This window comes from Leopardus geoffroyi, chromosome D4 (assembly GCF_018350155.1).
Source record: "Leopardus geoffroyi isolate Oge1 chromosome D4, O.geoffroyi_Oge1_pat1.0, whole genome shotgun sequence".
NCBI classification, from domain to species: domain Eukaryota; kingdom Metazoa; phylum Chordata; class Mammalia; order Carnivora; family Felidae; genus Leopardus; species Leopardus geoffroyi.
This window is the reverse complement of record NC_059342.1, coordinates 25,895,420-25,909,977: the sequence shown is the minus strand read 5'-3', so window position 1 is coordinate 25,909,977 and position 14,558 is coordinate 25,895,420. Positions and strand designations below refer to the sequence as shown.

Below are 14,558 nucleotides of genomic sequence, written 5' to 3'. Positions count from 1 at the left end.
TCTCCCAGCGGGAAGGAGCCCAGTGCCCGCCCCTCTATTTCCATTGCTCGCATCCCATTGCTGCTCTACCTGAATTGTAGGTGCCGGTATTTCATTCACATCTCAGGGCTCCGACTGAAGTATAAACTCCAGAAGCACAGACCTGATATTCACTCACATTTTTATATCTGCTCACTGCCAGTCGCTTCCGGAACCTACTAGAGTCCTTAAATTTAGTGGGCAATGAGACTTTTATTAAAATACTGGACAAGACAGGTGCGACGGTGTGGGAGACAGGAATAATTACACATGTCCCTAAATGAGACACTGCCCAGTTCACTAGAAAGTGATAATCTTTTAAAGGACAGATATTTAAAATAAGAACCACGAGTAACCATAGTGGCACATGAAAGGGGAAGCAAGGAAGTCAGAGGCTATCTAGCACATTTATCACTTCTCTTAATTCTTCCAAACGTCAACACCCAATCCACACTGAGCAGTGAAAATGTCGTGCGCTGAAGGAGTTCCATCCCTCCAACGTTTAAGCATCTCAAGTGCTCAGAGCCAATCTAAGAAACAGCGACTGATGGCCACTCACCGAAAGATGTTCCCGACCGCTTTTGTCCGCCACATCTGTGGAAGGGATTTCGTTACTTCTGTTCGTGGTGTCCCCAATGTCATTTGCTGCAGTCCCATAATCTTAAATTGGAGAAATGGGAAAGAGAAGGAACCATGAAGTTGTCACTAGGCTACCAACAAACATGAGGTCACAGTATGACCCAGAAAAATGAAGCAAGACAAATCACAAACATAAGATTCCAAGCCACTGTCAGCCAGCTGGGGGATAGGGTCGGGGGGGGGGGGTGGTGCACGGAACATGACCCAGCTCTTGGGTTAAAGCCACCGTAGTGCTGGGATTGCATGATGCTCACATTTTACACAACCCAGATCTTTCTATCACTGGTTTGGCAGTCAAATTCTAAACCAGGTTTAGGGTTTTATTTTTTGATGAAGCATAGAATATAAATATGAAAAGGAATCGATCATCAAAGAGTCATACATTTATTGATCTGGAGGGGTCTTCAGATATGGAATCTAACTGTCAGCTTTATGGCCAAAGAAAGTCATCTGAGCAGTTAAATGACCAGTCTAAGGTCAACTGGCAAGAAGGTGGCAGAACCTCAACAGGAACCAGCCTTGACATCAGCAAACACTGATTCCAGGGAACATGCACCTTATTTGGGTAATAGGCAACCACTCAAGTTGGGCTATGGACTGACTGAGCATTGACGTGAACTTGGGTACATGTAAGAACTTTTGTGAAAAGGTCTGACTGGGGGCGCCTGGGTGGCTGAGTCGGTTACGTGTCTGACTTCAGCTCAGGTCATGATCTTGTGGTCCGTGAGTTTGAGCCCTGCACCAGGCTCTGTGCTGACAGCTCAGAGCCTGGAGCCTGCTTCCAATTCTGTGTCTCCCTCTGTCTCTGCCCCTCCCCCACTTACACTCTGTCTCTGTCTCTATCTCTCAAAAATGAATAAATGTTAAAAAAAAATTTTAAATAAAAAAAAAGGTGTGAACTGTCCACATTTCAGTTTCAGAATTAATAGATAGGGAACTGCACCAACAGTGTTTAGCATTGTGAGAATATGTTCTCACATCACCATGTCTCAAATGTCATTGCCATCTTCTGAATCAATTTTAGTCTACACAGATCAGGATGGAAATAAACAATTGGTTGTGTTGTGTTTGTGTGTGTGTGTTTGTGTGTGTGTGTGGGGGGGGTAGTGAAAGTTTTTATTAGTAATATTACATGTAAAGAGTCATAGAACATTTTTGATAAACTTACTGCATATAATGTTGCTTATCAACGTTTGTTATTTTTATTCTAAATAGATCTGATGACTGCAATTTCCATCTTACACAAACAACCTCATTAAGTCAGCCCCAGCCACACTTTCCTAGGGAGAACTATCATGCTGGCCTTGGGGCAATAAATTTAAATTATATTTTGATTAGCCGAGTGTTCCTTTGAATGTGAATAAAAAAGTAACAGAAAAAGCATTTATTTTCTGCTTGCTGTTCCAGTCTTACTCCAAAACTACTATTACCATTTTCATTTTAAATAGACTAGAACATTAATTTCTACCAAACACTAAGAGATATCATCTATTTGCTAATTTTTGACCTCTTTATATTCTAATGAGCCACTCATACAAAATCAAATCATTAAAGTCTCTATAGTTTGATATCACGATATTTTTTGGCCCAAAGATCCAAAGTGGGACCTGAAGCCAATGGGAAGATAGCATTTTTAAAGTCTTGAACTTACTGGAAAGGAGTCCAAAACATTATTTTAAAATGTAAAATCACAATTCAAATATACCTCTCTGTGATACAATTTGAGATACTCTTTCTTTAAACTGAATGGGGACAAATAAAAACAAAAATATGCAAATCATATGCACAAAATCATCTGAACAACAACTTGAAGGAAATACAGTTTAACATGCATAAAACAGGTAAAGATAATGTGATTCCCTAATTAAAATTAGCTCAAGTTAAATACACACACCTGTAACAAACATACAAATATAGAATCACTTTATAAAAATAAAATGTCGATGTGTACATAAAACTAAAGAATGGAATACTGAATATTTAATGACATTTTAACCAAGGTGACTTTTAATCAGTCTTAAATTTTGAGACAAGTCTTGAAATTGAGCTTGCCACTTCCCCCAAACAGAGGCAAAGCCTCCTGGTCATGAAGGAGGTCTGGAAATCTGTTAAATATGGATTTTTCACCCCTAGTCAAACATCCCTGGCATCCCATTAAAATAGCAAAGTACAGAGGAGATACCCAGCTAAAAGCTAATGCAGTCCACCTTCTGGATTCTCCCTGTCCGCATTCCTAAGAGAACCCCATTTTATTCAAGGCTTCACTGACATTCTCTGAGGAAGCTGGTCTAAACTTCAGGGATGGCTCCAGTTAGCCAAGGGTTAACCATTCCCTCTTAGCAGCAATGGAGGCAAGAATGGACCATGACCCACTGGGTCGTGAATCAGATTCAAGGAGGACTGATGGAGATTTCCGGGAAAGGTCCCTTTCTTCTGGAATGCTTTCAGAAGCTCTTCCATTTCTCCCAACAATGCGAGCAACAGCGGCCCTTCTGCCGGCATCATCTTAAAACCATGAGGGAAACCAGCCTTCCGCGAAGTGGGCACAGTGTGCAGGGGGGGTGTAAAGATGAAAAAACTTGGGTACCTGACGACATGGTTGAGCTGCTGATTTAACCAAACCTAAAAACATGCCCTACTTTTGAGGTTCCTGTTTGTGAGCCAAACTTCCTTATTATACAAGAAACACAATTCTGAATTGGGTTTACTGTCAGAGCCAGAAACTGATACACCTCCCTTTTCTTGGTAGTCATGGCTTTTAAACAGGTAATTAGTTCCCAATTATAGAAACAAAATGTCTGTTACAGTGGAATGGATTCACTACTTCCAAGAACAGAGCATGAGAGAGAAAATGCTATTTACAAGCACTGTAAATACCAAGGGAAAACAGCCATCAATATTGAATGATTTTTGAAATATTGTGGCCTATGTAATGCTTGAAGTGTATATTTAACTGAGCTTAAAGGTCCTCTTTTAGTTGATTCATTCCATCTCAGACAAACATTTTGAAACAAATACAAAATAAAGACAACAGGATAGCTACCTTCATAAATTACATCAGGATAATTTGGGTTGGCACCTAAAAGGCAAAACAAAGCAAAGATTCGTAAGTATGCATTCAGAGTTAATACTAAGTATACCCACTAAAATGGGTTAAATATATATCGAGGATTTTACAGTTGAATAGGTTGTTTTATAGGATGAGTACACAAAACCTGAAACTCTTGGTTTGCTCCTTGTTAGCTGTTTCCCTCCCCAGTCCCCAAAGCCCCCATCCCTTCAAAACAAGAAAAGAAAAGAAATCACTATAGCTGGACAAACTTCAGCAATCAATGCATTATGACCGTTTCTATTATACCATTGGCCATTTTAACTGCATTTCTGGTACTTTTTTTCATTCCAGGGACAGACCATCTCCACACCATGTTCAACGACAAAAGATAAAGCCTCTGGTGGTTTGGGTGTTACTTGCAAAGTGTATTTTGGAAGGTCTATTTGCTTTCACAAACATGTTATTAACCAGCCTGAAATAATGATACTAATGCACGGTTTTGCTCTCTACTTGGTGTTGGGGGGGGGGGGGTTGCCAAGGCTTAATAAATAAACCTTTTCTTTGCCTTTAATATAACACAGAAAAATATACATACTTGCTCTATTGAAATGATTTATGTGTAAGAGATCACAAATAAACGTTACGTTTGTTATGTCAGGGACAAATGCAAAAGCATAGCCACTTAATTTGGGGGGGGGGAGATTCTTTAGGCACCAAGACGATAGGAATACTCAGTTTTAAAATATTCCCGTGAAAATTTGCAAAAACATGTTGATTTTTTTTAAATCTACATCAACAGGAACTGGTGACAAAACCAGCTAGCTGTTCCTTACTCTCCAATCAGAACGAACTGGGTCTCTACATGAAAGCCTACTTGGAAATAAAATTAAAACTTGATACAACCTTTACGTGATTAGGAAATAAATTTCCAATTCTACTTCCTCTCCTTTTAGTCTTCACGTACTTACTTGTAAACTATAAAGCTTATTCAGGTCTCATTTCATTTCTAAACCCTCAGCAGAAAAGTATCATTTCAGATAAAGGGAAACTTGAGCCAATTTTCTGTTCGTGTATTCGCTAGGAAATAATCATAAGTTTGTCTAAATGAAGAACCAGATAAACACGTCCCTAACATTCAAATCAGAATTTCAACACAGTTCAACTCACAGAATCTGTAGTTTAGCAGGGGAAACACTAAGTAGATGGTTGTGCACGTCAAGTCAGGGATGCTACATACTGCTGAGCATTCCATGCTTGGTATAACTCTAGGGGGCGCCATTTAGACTGTACTCTATGTGAACCGAAATTGTGCAGCGCACAACCAGTGCCACATATGAGTTGGCCCTGCGTCAATACATGCAAAGTCATCGATTCCAGTATATTTCAATAGTATTTTGAGTTTCAGTACCTCCAACACCACTTCAAAGTAGTCTTGAGTTACAATTTGTTAATATGTATTGTCAGAATGGTTTGTAGTGGATATGCTCTTCCTGAGAAGGGCCTTGAAGGCTGCCTTGCAATTTGAGGGATAATTCGGTGGATAAAGTAGCATAAAATCCCAGTGGTAGCCCTGGTGATGTCATATGCAGGGCACCCACCCACCTGCGGAAATCCTTTCCCTTTGCAAAGTCCTGGGAACAAAGGGTGTCCTATCGCTGTGACTATTGCATACCCCTACTGAAGGAAAGGTTATGTAATCCCAAGTGAGCAAGTCATTCTTTGAACTGCTCAGTAATCCATTACTTAAGAAGATCCCACTCTGTGCCCTCAATATACAGGTCTGCACCTACAAGGGTACCTGTCCACCAGAGTCTACACTCGCCTTCTAGACCTCACTTCAGGACCCAGGACCCAGATTTCCTTCCCCACACACCACACACACACACACTTCCTAGGACTAGCTAGTTTTTTCCCCACATCTGTTAGCCCACAAGTGGCCACACCATCAGTCTGAGCACCTTCTGACCCAAGACCCAGGAGAGGGGTGAGGGCCAAGCAAGGGCAGGTGAGCTGAGGTGTCCATATGCACCCTCTTTGCCTCTCATCTACCTCTCACCATACAGTCAGAGGCACAGGGCAGGGGCTATGACCAGGAACCAGCTCTACCAAAACCACTATGTTCTAGCATGGAAGTCCAAGAATCAGGGAGAATTTGATCCTCAAACCTACCCTTCCAGGTCATTATCAACATGTATTTTCCAAGGTAGATAGAAAGAACCTATTTGATTTAGCAATTCATTAACTTGACTCATATTTTTAAAGTTATTGAATGCAAGTATACAGACTTTCATTTGTACTACGTTGACCCACCATCTCAGACTCTCTGAGACTGAGGACATAGTTTGTCCAAGAATGGGGGCTTTCCCCAGACATAGGACTTTTAGTGTAAAAACTAGGAGTAGTCAGTCACCCCGATTTGTCCTCAGGTTCTCAGGGACCCCACAGAGACCACCTTCCTTTACACATGCAATCCCGTAAGAAAGTAAAAAGACTGAAGATTCAGAGTCAGATTTATGTAGACCACACATTGGAAGGGCTGCAGGGACTGTGACTGATATACAGGTGTAATCAGCCTTGTCAGAGAAAGGGAACCCCCCTATTACTCACACAAGGCCCCCAGGAACATCCAGAACATCAGATCAAGTCAAGGCAGCAGATATCAGGTATAGAAAAAGGATCTGGGATGGGCTCAAAAGTAAACAGGTTAGCCCATAACCTGGAAAACTGATCTTTTTCCAGAGTTAGAATTCATATCGGTGGATGCCTTTCCTACCAAGTTCACCAGCAAAACCGTTAGGTCACATCTACACTGTCAGAAGACTACTATATTTTCCTAATTTCATTTTTTCAAGATGTATGAGAAGTACTGTCACTTTCCTTTCATTGTCAGGAATACTCAAATTTAGCGCAAGATTACAAAACTCACGGGAAGACAATGTGGGAGGAACAATAAGGTGTTCCCCCTCCCCACCGCCGCCCCGCCAACCATACCATACTGTGTCTGATGAAGGTCCACTCGCTACAATAAAGAAATGTCTCTGTGTACAAAGGTTTAAGAAGCTGGTGCCTGGGAAGATACACAGACCTAAAGTTTATGAAAAACAAGGGTCACGGTACTCCAGCTAATCCCAGCTCATCAAACACACAATTTTGCTTCTAGCAACTTCTCAGTCAAGTTAACCTCCCGTGGTGTTTATACTCCAATTGTAGGGCAGTTGTTAACACGATGCTAAATGCAGACACGGGACAAAGTCACTGCTTCTTTCTTAGACTTCTGGCAATGGTCATATTGGGAAAATATCCTGCCATTTTTAAGCCTAATTTCTAAGTGGCTTAAATATGTTCACTATATATTATTATGTTTAAGGGTAAAAATGCCTGTTTGAGATATTCAGGACTAAAAGGTGGATGAAGAAAGGCAAACAAAAGCTGGCCCAGAGAGAGTGAATGACTGGTGAATGAGTAATGTGCTTGCTTACACGGGGCATCTGAGCAGAGTTCTGCTTCCTTGAATACCATCCCCGTAGCTCGTCAAGCAAGAAATCCCAGATTTAGGCAGCAGGAGGCGGCATTAAACCCTAAAGCTTCATGTTGAAAACCACCGGAATAAAATATGGGAATTTCCAGAAAAAATAAATAAATAAATAAATAAATAAATAAATAAATAAGGAAACTCAGGGACTCCATCAACCCCACTCCATTCCAGACAAGCAGCGGGCCACTTTCTACCCCCATCCCCCCCCCCACCCCCGGCTGGCTCCAGTGTGGAAACAGCAGCTACTCCCCAGCCCAAAGAAAGTGCATGCCAGGCACAAATGGTTGCTTGTCTCATCTTCCAAGTCCATTTGCTGAAGCGTTTGTGGAGTGTCAGCAGACGCTACACTCATTTGTGCTTGGCCCTTGACCTAAGGCGTGTTGTCAGGATTTGGGGACCACTACTAACAGGTGCAGCCCGAAGCACTCCCAGTGAAAACCCTGGGGACTGTCCTGTGGCCACACGCACTCCAGAGCTCCAGATGGCGCGTGTGATGTCTGCACCTCCACAAGACAGACCTCAGGGATGTTAAAGGTTTCTAAGCATGGATGATACTGTCACTTTCTCCCCAACAATATCAAACCAAAGCCCCTCACCATCCTCCATGCTAAACTGCTTTTATTTTTTATTTTTTTTCAACGTTTTATTTTATTTTTGGGACAGAGAGAGACAGAGCATGAACGGTGGAGGGGCAGAGAGAGAGGGAGACACAGAATCGGAAACAGGCTCCAGGCTCTGAGCCATCAGCCCAGAGCCCGACGCGGGGCTCGAACTCACGGAGCGCGAGATCGTGACCTGGATGAAGTCGGAAGCTTAACCGACTGCGCCACCCAGGCGCCCCTAAACTGCTTTTAAAGAGAGGGCTTTGGAGCTTCTCTATTCTAATCTGTTACAGCTCATGAGTAAATCTTCTGACTCCATGTAAGTCTTTATGAGTAAAACTCCACGGCTTTTTAACTGTTAAGACTCCACTATTAAAGGAAAAGCGCACATGTACGATAAAGAAAAATTGTGGAAGGGCAGGTAGGCTTCCCTTTCCATCCCACTGCAAAGATGAAAGTAATGATGGAGGCCAGGAGACACATCTGTTTCCTTCCTTTCAGCGTTCAGTTTCTCTCTAATGTCTTAAAAAAAAAGAGAGAGACTTCTCTCTCAAATCTATTTTCAGACTCTGCTTAGTGTGATCGTGAAAAATATCTCAAAGAATTCCATACGATAAAGAAATAGCAAATGATTCGTTCTTTTCAAATCAACCGTCCCGTCCTTGGTTTGTCAACAGTGTTGTCTAACTCGTGGAAGTCCCTCCTTCTGACTTCCAGATACCTCTCCTCTTCCTTTTCTGAACGGCAGGGCCCCAACACACTAGGGGTTCGGATGTCCGGGTTTCATTTTTGGCTGAACCACTAACGTGCTATGCAGCATCAGGGGGTCTCTTCACTTTTCCTGTGACAAAGGAATGTTCCATACCTCAGGAGAGGATAACAGCATTGGCTCTGGCAACCCGTCAGGAGCTTTGGGAAGCATAATTAATTAACGTTAGTACTCTTGAGACCTAAAGAACTATTTAAGTATAAATCTTAATTATCACGATTATTAAGAGCCCATAGCCAAACCATAGTCTTCTCGGTTATTTAAGACAGAAAAGCAGGTCAAACTTTCCTTTCCTTCCGCTCCCAGGACAAGAAACGGGTCCCGACAAAGGGCCAGAGAGCGAGTCGTGGGGGGGCTTTATATTTTCTTAAAGTGTAACATTTAGAGAAATTTCCTCTCCCTGCATTCTTTGGCCCAAGTACACCAAATCTAAATCTGCCAGTTTGGGGGCAACTCTAAGTACTGCAGAGAGCTCCAGTTCATCCAGACGTCATGAATCTCTTGATAAAACAGCACGAATGAGAAGCTGCGGGGAAAAATCTTCCAATATTTATAGTTTGCTCCCGACGCACACTGTGCATAGGAGGCAAGTGCTCCCGAATTAGGAAGCATAAGTCACTCACTCCCACTGCTTGTGTGAATGAGCATTCTTGAGCTGTGACATTCTTCCTGAATGAGTGGGCCACAGAGACACTCTTTATGTACTGCCTGAAGAATGGGAAGCTTTAGAGCACGGGTATTTTATCACCCAGTGCTCGGGCTAGGTTTGTGCCAAGCCTAAAGTATTAATCATTCGGGGGAGATTTCGATAAAAGAATCTACCCTCGAACAATCAACGTGTTCACAATGATGGAAATAGCCGACCTTGAAAATTCTTGAAACTCATGCCGGCTGATCCCAAGACGCTGGCGAAGGCCCCACATTTCTTCCTGGTGACACTCACAAGCGATCTCTCTGCCATTAATTTCTGGTCATAGTTCTACTTGAAAACACACACTCACCACTTCTAACCTTCACCCAGTCTCCACGCACACCTTCGTGTTCCCGAGAAGGCTTTTCCAAGGACAACCATGTAGTGGATCAATTTCATCTTAGGTAAGTCTTATTTCTGTCCTATCGGCTAACTAGGATACAGCAGAATTTTGGGAGACTCCCCAGAGAGTCCCGCGTTCCCTCTGTGAGTGCTGCACCAGGTTTCTCCTTTATCCAGTCTCCCTAAGCCTCCTGAAGCCAACACATTGAATTCATCCTACCTTTTGCCAAACCCAATTAGAGTGCATCTCTGTGCACAAACTCTTCTGTATTTTTATCATTATTACTCGTCGATATCCACAAGGAGTCAGTACAGCCATCTCGGCAGATGCCTATGCGGTCCTTCCAGTGGTTTCCCCCAGGTTCCGCAGGGCAGAAGGGAACCCCCCTCACTAGGCAAAGTGTGGTCCGGAACCTGCAGCATCAGCTGGGAGGTGGTCAGAAATACAAAATCTGAGACCCTTCCCCAAATTCATGAGATCAGAATCTGTGTTTTAGCAGGATCTCCAGGAGAGCTGTATGCTCACTGAAAGTTTGAGAAGCCCTGATTTATAACTCCGTGAGAAGTCTGACTGAAGTCAAAAGACCTCAGTGGGCATAGAGGATGGCCATTTTACAATGAAACATAAAGCAAACCTAAAAAATAGCTAGATACCCAAACACCAAGGGGGGTGGGTACTCTCTGGCAGTGACCGCGATAAACATTAGGGGTGAGGGCAGGAGACGTCTTGTCCCCGTGGCATACCTCTGAGGGGGAAAGAACTTGGACACCAGAAGGAGCTTACATTTTCCTGCCCTCTCCAGGAACCAAACTGTGACTTAGTTTTCTCCTTAGAGCGCCAAGTCTAGAAAGTTCGTGTAGTCAAGTGGCAGAGTCTTGAGGTCTTCTCTGGGCAAGCCTCAGCCTCTGGGTAAGGGAGGACAAAGCAGTGCTGAGAGAAAAGCAGTTCTGGGTAGAAAGTTTCTCCCTAACGGCCACATAGAACAAACACAACGCGAAGTGAGGAATGGGTACGTTGTTGGTTATCTGCTCAGTGCCCACTAAAGAGAGAATAACACTGCAGAACTCACAAAGGAGATGAATGAAAGCTGGACCCATGTCCTTTGAAACCTCTGCTTCACACTGAGACTTCTGAGGTCCCAAAGAAGACAGAAGGTGCTCATTCAGAACTTACACAGAAGTTTCCACATAGCCATGGGGCCTCCACCACAGCACTCTGAGAACCCAAACCGGGTTCCCTGCAGGCAGAAGGCTCTGAGGCCAAGTACCTGCCTCCTACCAGAGAAGGTGAAAGCAACCAATGGAGGCAAGATGCAGGTGGCATTTGCGTTCAACCTATACGGCCGGAGGTGTCAAGACAAGGGACCACGAGGGCTCCCCGTGGACCAGACAGAGCTGGCGTGAGAGAATGTCTGTCCTGACAACAGCCCCCTGGAGGAGCAGAGGGATCTCAGCAGCACGAAGCTGCATTCCTGGGTTCTGAGGAAGGAGACGCTTCCACCAGCTGGAATAGAGACGTGTTTGCTTCCTGTCACGGACTCCCTGGAGAGAGGCCCGCAGAGACAGGAATCACCAAGATCCCACAAAAAGATCCAGGAAGGTCTGTGAATCAGCACTGAACACACGCCCTGAGCACACCTGCCTGCCACCTGTCCCCCGTGCCCACTCCCTTCTACTCAGGTAACAGAGGGCCTGAATTCTGCTTAGCCAGCTCTGCAATCTCCCTCCCGCACCCCATCCCCGCGCCTCCCCACCCCCTCAGCCCCCACCCCACCCCCACCCCTGGCCACACACACATCATGCTGGCCTGGACTGGACTTAACTCAAGTCCAGAGTTTTGACTTCTAACTCAGATAGGACATGCTATTTCTCAATCGAGATTTTTGCCTGCAATCTAAAGTGACCAAAGGATTGTCTGTTACTCAACAACGAGCAGAAAAATCTCACTTGGGTCAGGGCTCTCATCCAGACCATTTTCACCTTTGGTTGCACACTGGAGTCACTGAGGATCTTAAAAACAGAAAATGTGAAAGCCTGAGCCTCAACCGGGAGCCACTGAATCAGAATTACTGGAGGTGGACCCTAGAAATGTGTGTTAAATAATGAAATCACAATTAAAACTCCCCAGCTGATTCTAATGCACAACAGGGAGCCGGGCCCTAGTGTTCAGGAGCCAGAAAAGATTATTCTTAGTGAATAAATAAATGTTCCAGGGACAATGGAAAATAAAAACGAAATAAAATTAGTTTGATTGTTACAAGCCGCGTTCCTCAGCGTGCTGGAAAAGATAAACGCTATCGTTCCCTAAATTTCATTTGGAAACCACAAGTTGAGTTTTGTGCTTTAAACGTAACCCAAAACTGACCTGAGCGGAGTTCACTTCTAACCGTGGGATCCAAAATGATCAATCTGGTGTCTGGAGTTTGGGAAAGTCTTTCCTCCCTTTCTCAGTCACTGGTCAGGTTGCCAGTGATGAACAGATGGGAAGGCACCGGCTTTGTGTCTGGGGCCCTGCTGATACCCGAAGGTCTGAGAACACCTGTCCTTCCTCGTTAGCACCCTGGCTGGGTCTGGTATCGGAGTCTGCAAGGTCCCGGCACTCTGGAGAGACACTGTAGGGCGACCTTTACCGACGGCCTCACACCCTGTGGGTGGCACCCTCTTGACCTGGCTGATGCTGGCTCCAGGTCTCTCTGCCCATCCTTTCTCCACGCAGAAAGCAGGAGAATGTCTCCCACCGCATCCATGGTTTCCATTGCAGGCGGTAATAAAGGCAATCGGGGCTGTAACTCCATTCTTCACCAAAAAGCTCACCAACTTTTTGCTTTAGGGACTTTTTTTCTTTGTCTTTCTCTCTCTCTCTCTTTTTTTTTTTTTTGAGTTTATTTATTTTGAGGGAGAGAGAGTGGGAGAGGGGCAGAGAGAGAGGGAGGAAGAGAATCCCAAGCAAGCTCCGTGCTGTCAGCACAGAGCCCGACATGGCTCTAACTCATGACCGTGAGATCATGACCTGAGCCGGCATCGAGAGTTGGATGCTCAACCGACTGAGCCATCCAGGTGCCCCTCTTTGTTTTTATTTCTGTTTTAATTTCTTTCAACTCTCTTCATTTTCTATCTACAAATAGACAGTGAATTCCTTTGCAAGGTGACTACTCCACAAAAGTCCCAGTTCTGAGCTGAGCTGCCATTTTAATTCTCCTGGCTGCATATGGAAGAGTAACCCTACTTCACTGATCCCAGGCTGCCAGCTTCCTCATAAGCCAGTTAACTTGCAATGCAAAAAACAAAATAGAAAAAGAAAAGAAAGAGAAAAGCATCTCACCAAAAAAAAAAAAAAAGAAAGAAAGAAAGAAAGAAAGAAAAACTGTAGCTGAAGCATCTTATCAAAAAGATTTGTAAAAAAGTAAACTTCTTACCAATTACTATGTGACAACAACAGAAATACTGAAATACTGAAGGAATATAGACCTACACTTGACTTGCCATCCTAAACCTGTAGACTTTAGGCCAGCAGGGAAATATATATAGATTTGTTATTTGTTTGTTTTTCTTTAGTTTTAAAGGAGGGTAAGAGGGAAAGGAAGCGATTCTTTAAAAGGCCATTATCTGTATGCTATGGTTCCAAATCTCATAAATACCAAAGATTCTAAAACACAAGCCAAGTGAGGTCAATCTCTAATTGGTCACACTGGTTTATGGCCCACTAGGGCCATTTATATCCACTATCACCCTGGACCAAGGCTCTTTTATTTCCATTTCATTTATTACTCCCTGATAGCTGGTCCTTGAGTAAATACTTAAAGAGGAAAAAAAATCATTTCTAAAAGCAGATGTCTCTATTTTAAAGACTTGACCAAAACAAGTAAACAAACAAGAAGAAGGAGAGAACAAACATCTTTATAAAATTAACCTCAACTTTTATTTTTGATCAGTGATGATTTCCTTTAAAGGGAGTATTTGAGACACTAAGTTATTCTTGTACCAGAATTCACTTCTTTCCTATCATTAGTGAAGTTCAAACTAACAAAAGTGATCCATAAAAAGGAGGCCACATGGATGAGAAGAGTTAAGCTCTACCAAAGACTGGCACCATACAGAAACGTTCCAAAGAAAAATACATCAAACCTCTATGTTAAATAGAAGTTACTGGCTTCCCCCTGGAAGAACTGAGCATATATATCAAAGCACACAAACCACTTCTAAAGCTTTCCAATGCCAGACCCTCACCCTGAATCAAGTTCACCTCCCAACGGTTTCAAAAGGCAGCTGCTGGCAAAATTCAAATCAAGCCTGAAGTTTAGTGAATAGTAATGTGCCAATGTCGGTTTCTTACTTTTGACAAACATACCACGGTAATGAGAGATGTTCACGACAGTAACAACTGGGTGAGAGGTGTCCAAAGACTCTGTATTGTCTTTGCAACTTTTCTGTACATCGAAAATGACTCATAAATAAAATGTTTACTGAAAAACAAACATAAAGCAAGTGTCCCCAAGCAGAATCTCTGGATTTAACGATAAGGCTGTATTCCCCGAAACACACAGGAAGAAAGAGAGTAGTCTAGAGATTTACTACAGCAAATGTAGCCAAGCAGCTAACTCTCAATTAAGAGGAAGATTTAATGGAAAAGACAACTGCCAGGGGTGTCTGGGTAAGGCATCCAAACACAGTTTGTTTTGTGTGCTCCTGAAAGGCTGTTTGTAAATCAAAATCACATAATTCAAATAACATTTTGAACATGCTAAGGAAGTTTGTGCCCTTAAAAAGCTATTTAATACACACCAGTGTAATGACAGACTTATTATGTAATGGGCACTAACTACATTCTCACTACTTGCTGAAGGGGGCTCCGTATGCATCATCTCTGCCTGTGGGACTGCCCTCTGGGCCCCACGAGCACATGCTGCCCA

At 43.3% G+C, this 14,558-nt stretch overlaps 1 protein-coding gene across 5 annotated transcripts in view; it reads right to left on the bottom strand.

The window, feature by feature from the left end:
* Positions 1 to 14,558, bottom strand: part of NTRK2 (neurotrophic receptor tyrosine kinase 2) — a 338,612-nt gene that overhangs the window by 270,558 nt on the left and 53,496 nt on the right. For all 5 annotated transcript variants that reach the window (XM_045468971.1, XM_045468975.1, XM_045468970.1 and 2 more), the window contains exons 9-10: positions 3,701 to 3,736; positions 578 to 678 (exon numbers count right to left, since the gene is read on the bottom strand). In XM_045468971.1, the coding sequence (XP_045324927.1) occupies positions 578 to 678; positions 3,701 to 3,736 (137 nt within the window). The remainder of the gene's footprint in view (positions 1 to 577; positions 679 to 3,700; positions 3,737 to 14,558) is intronic.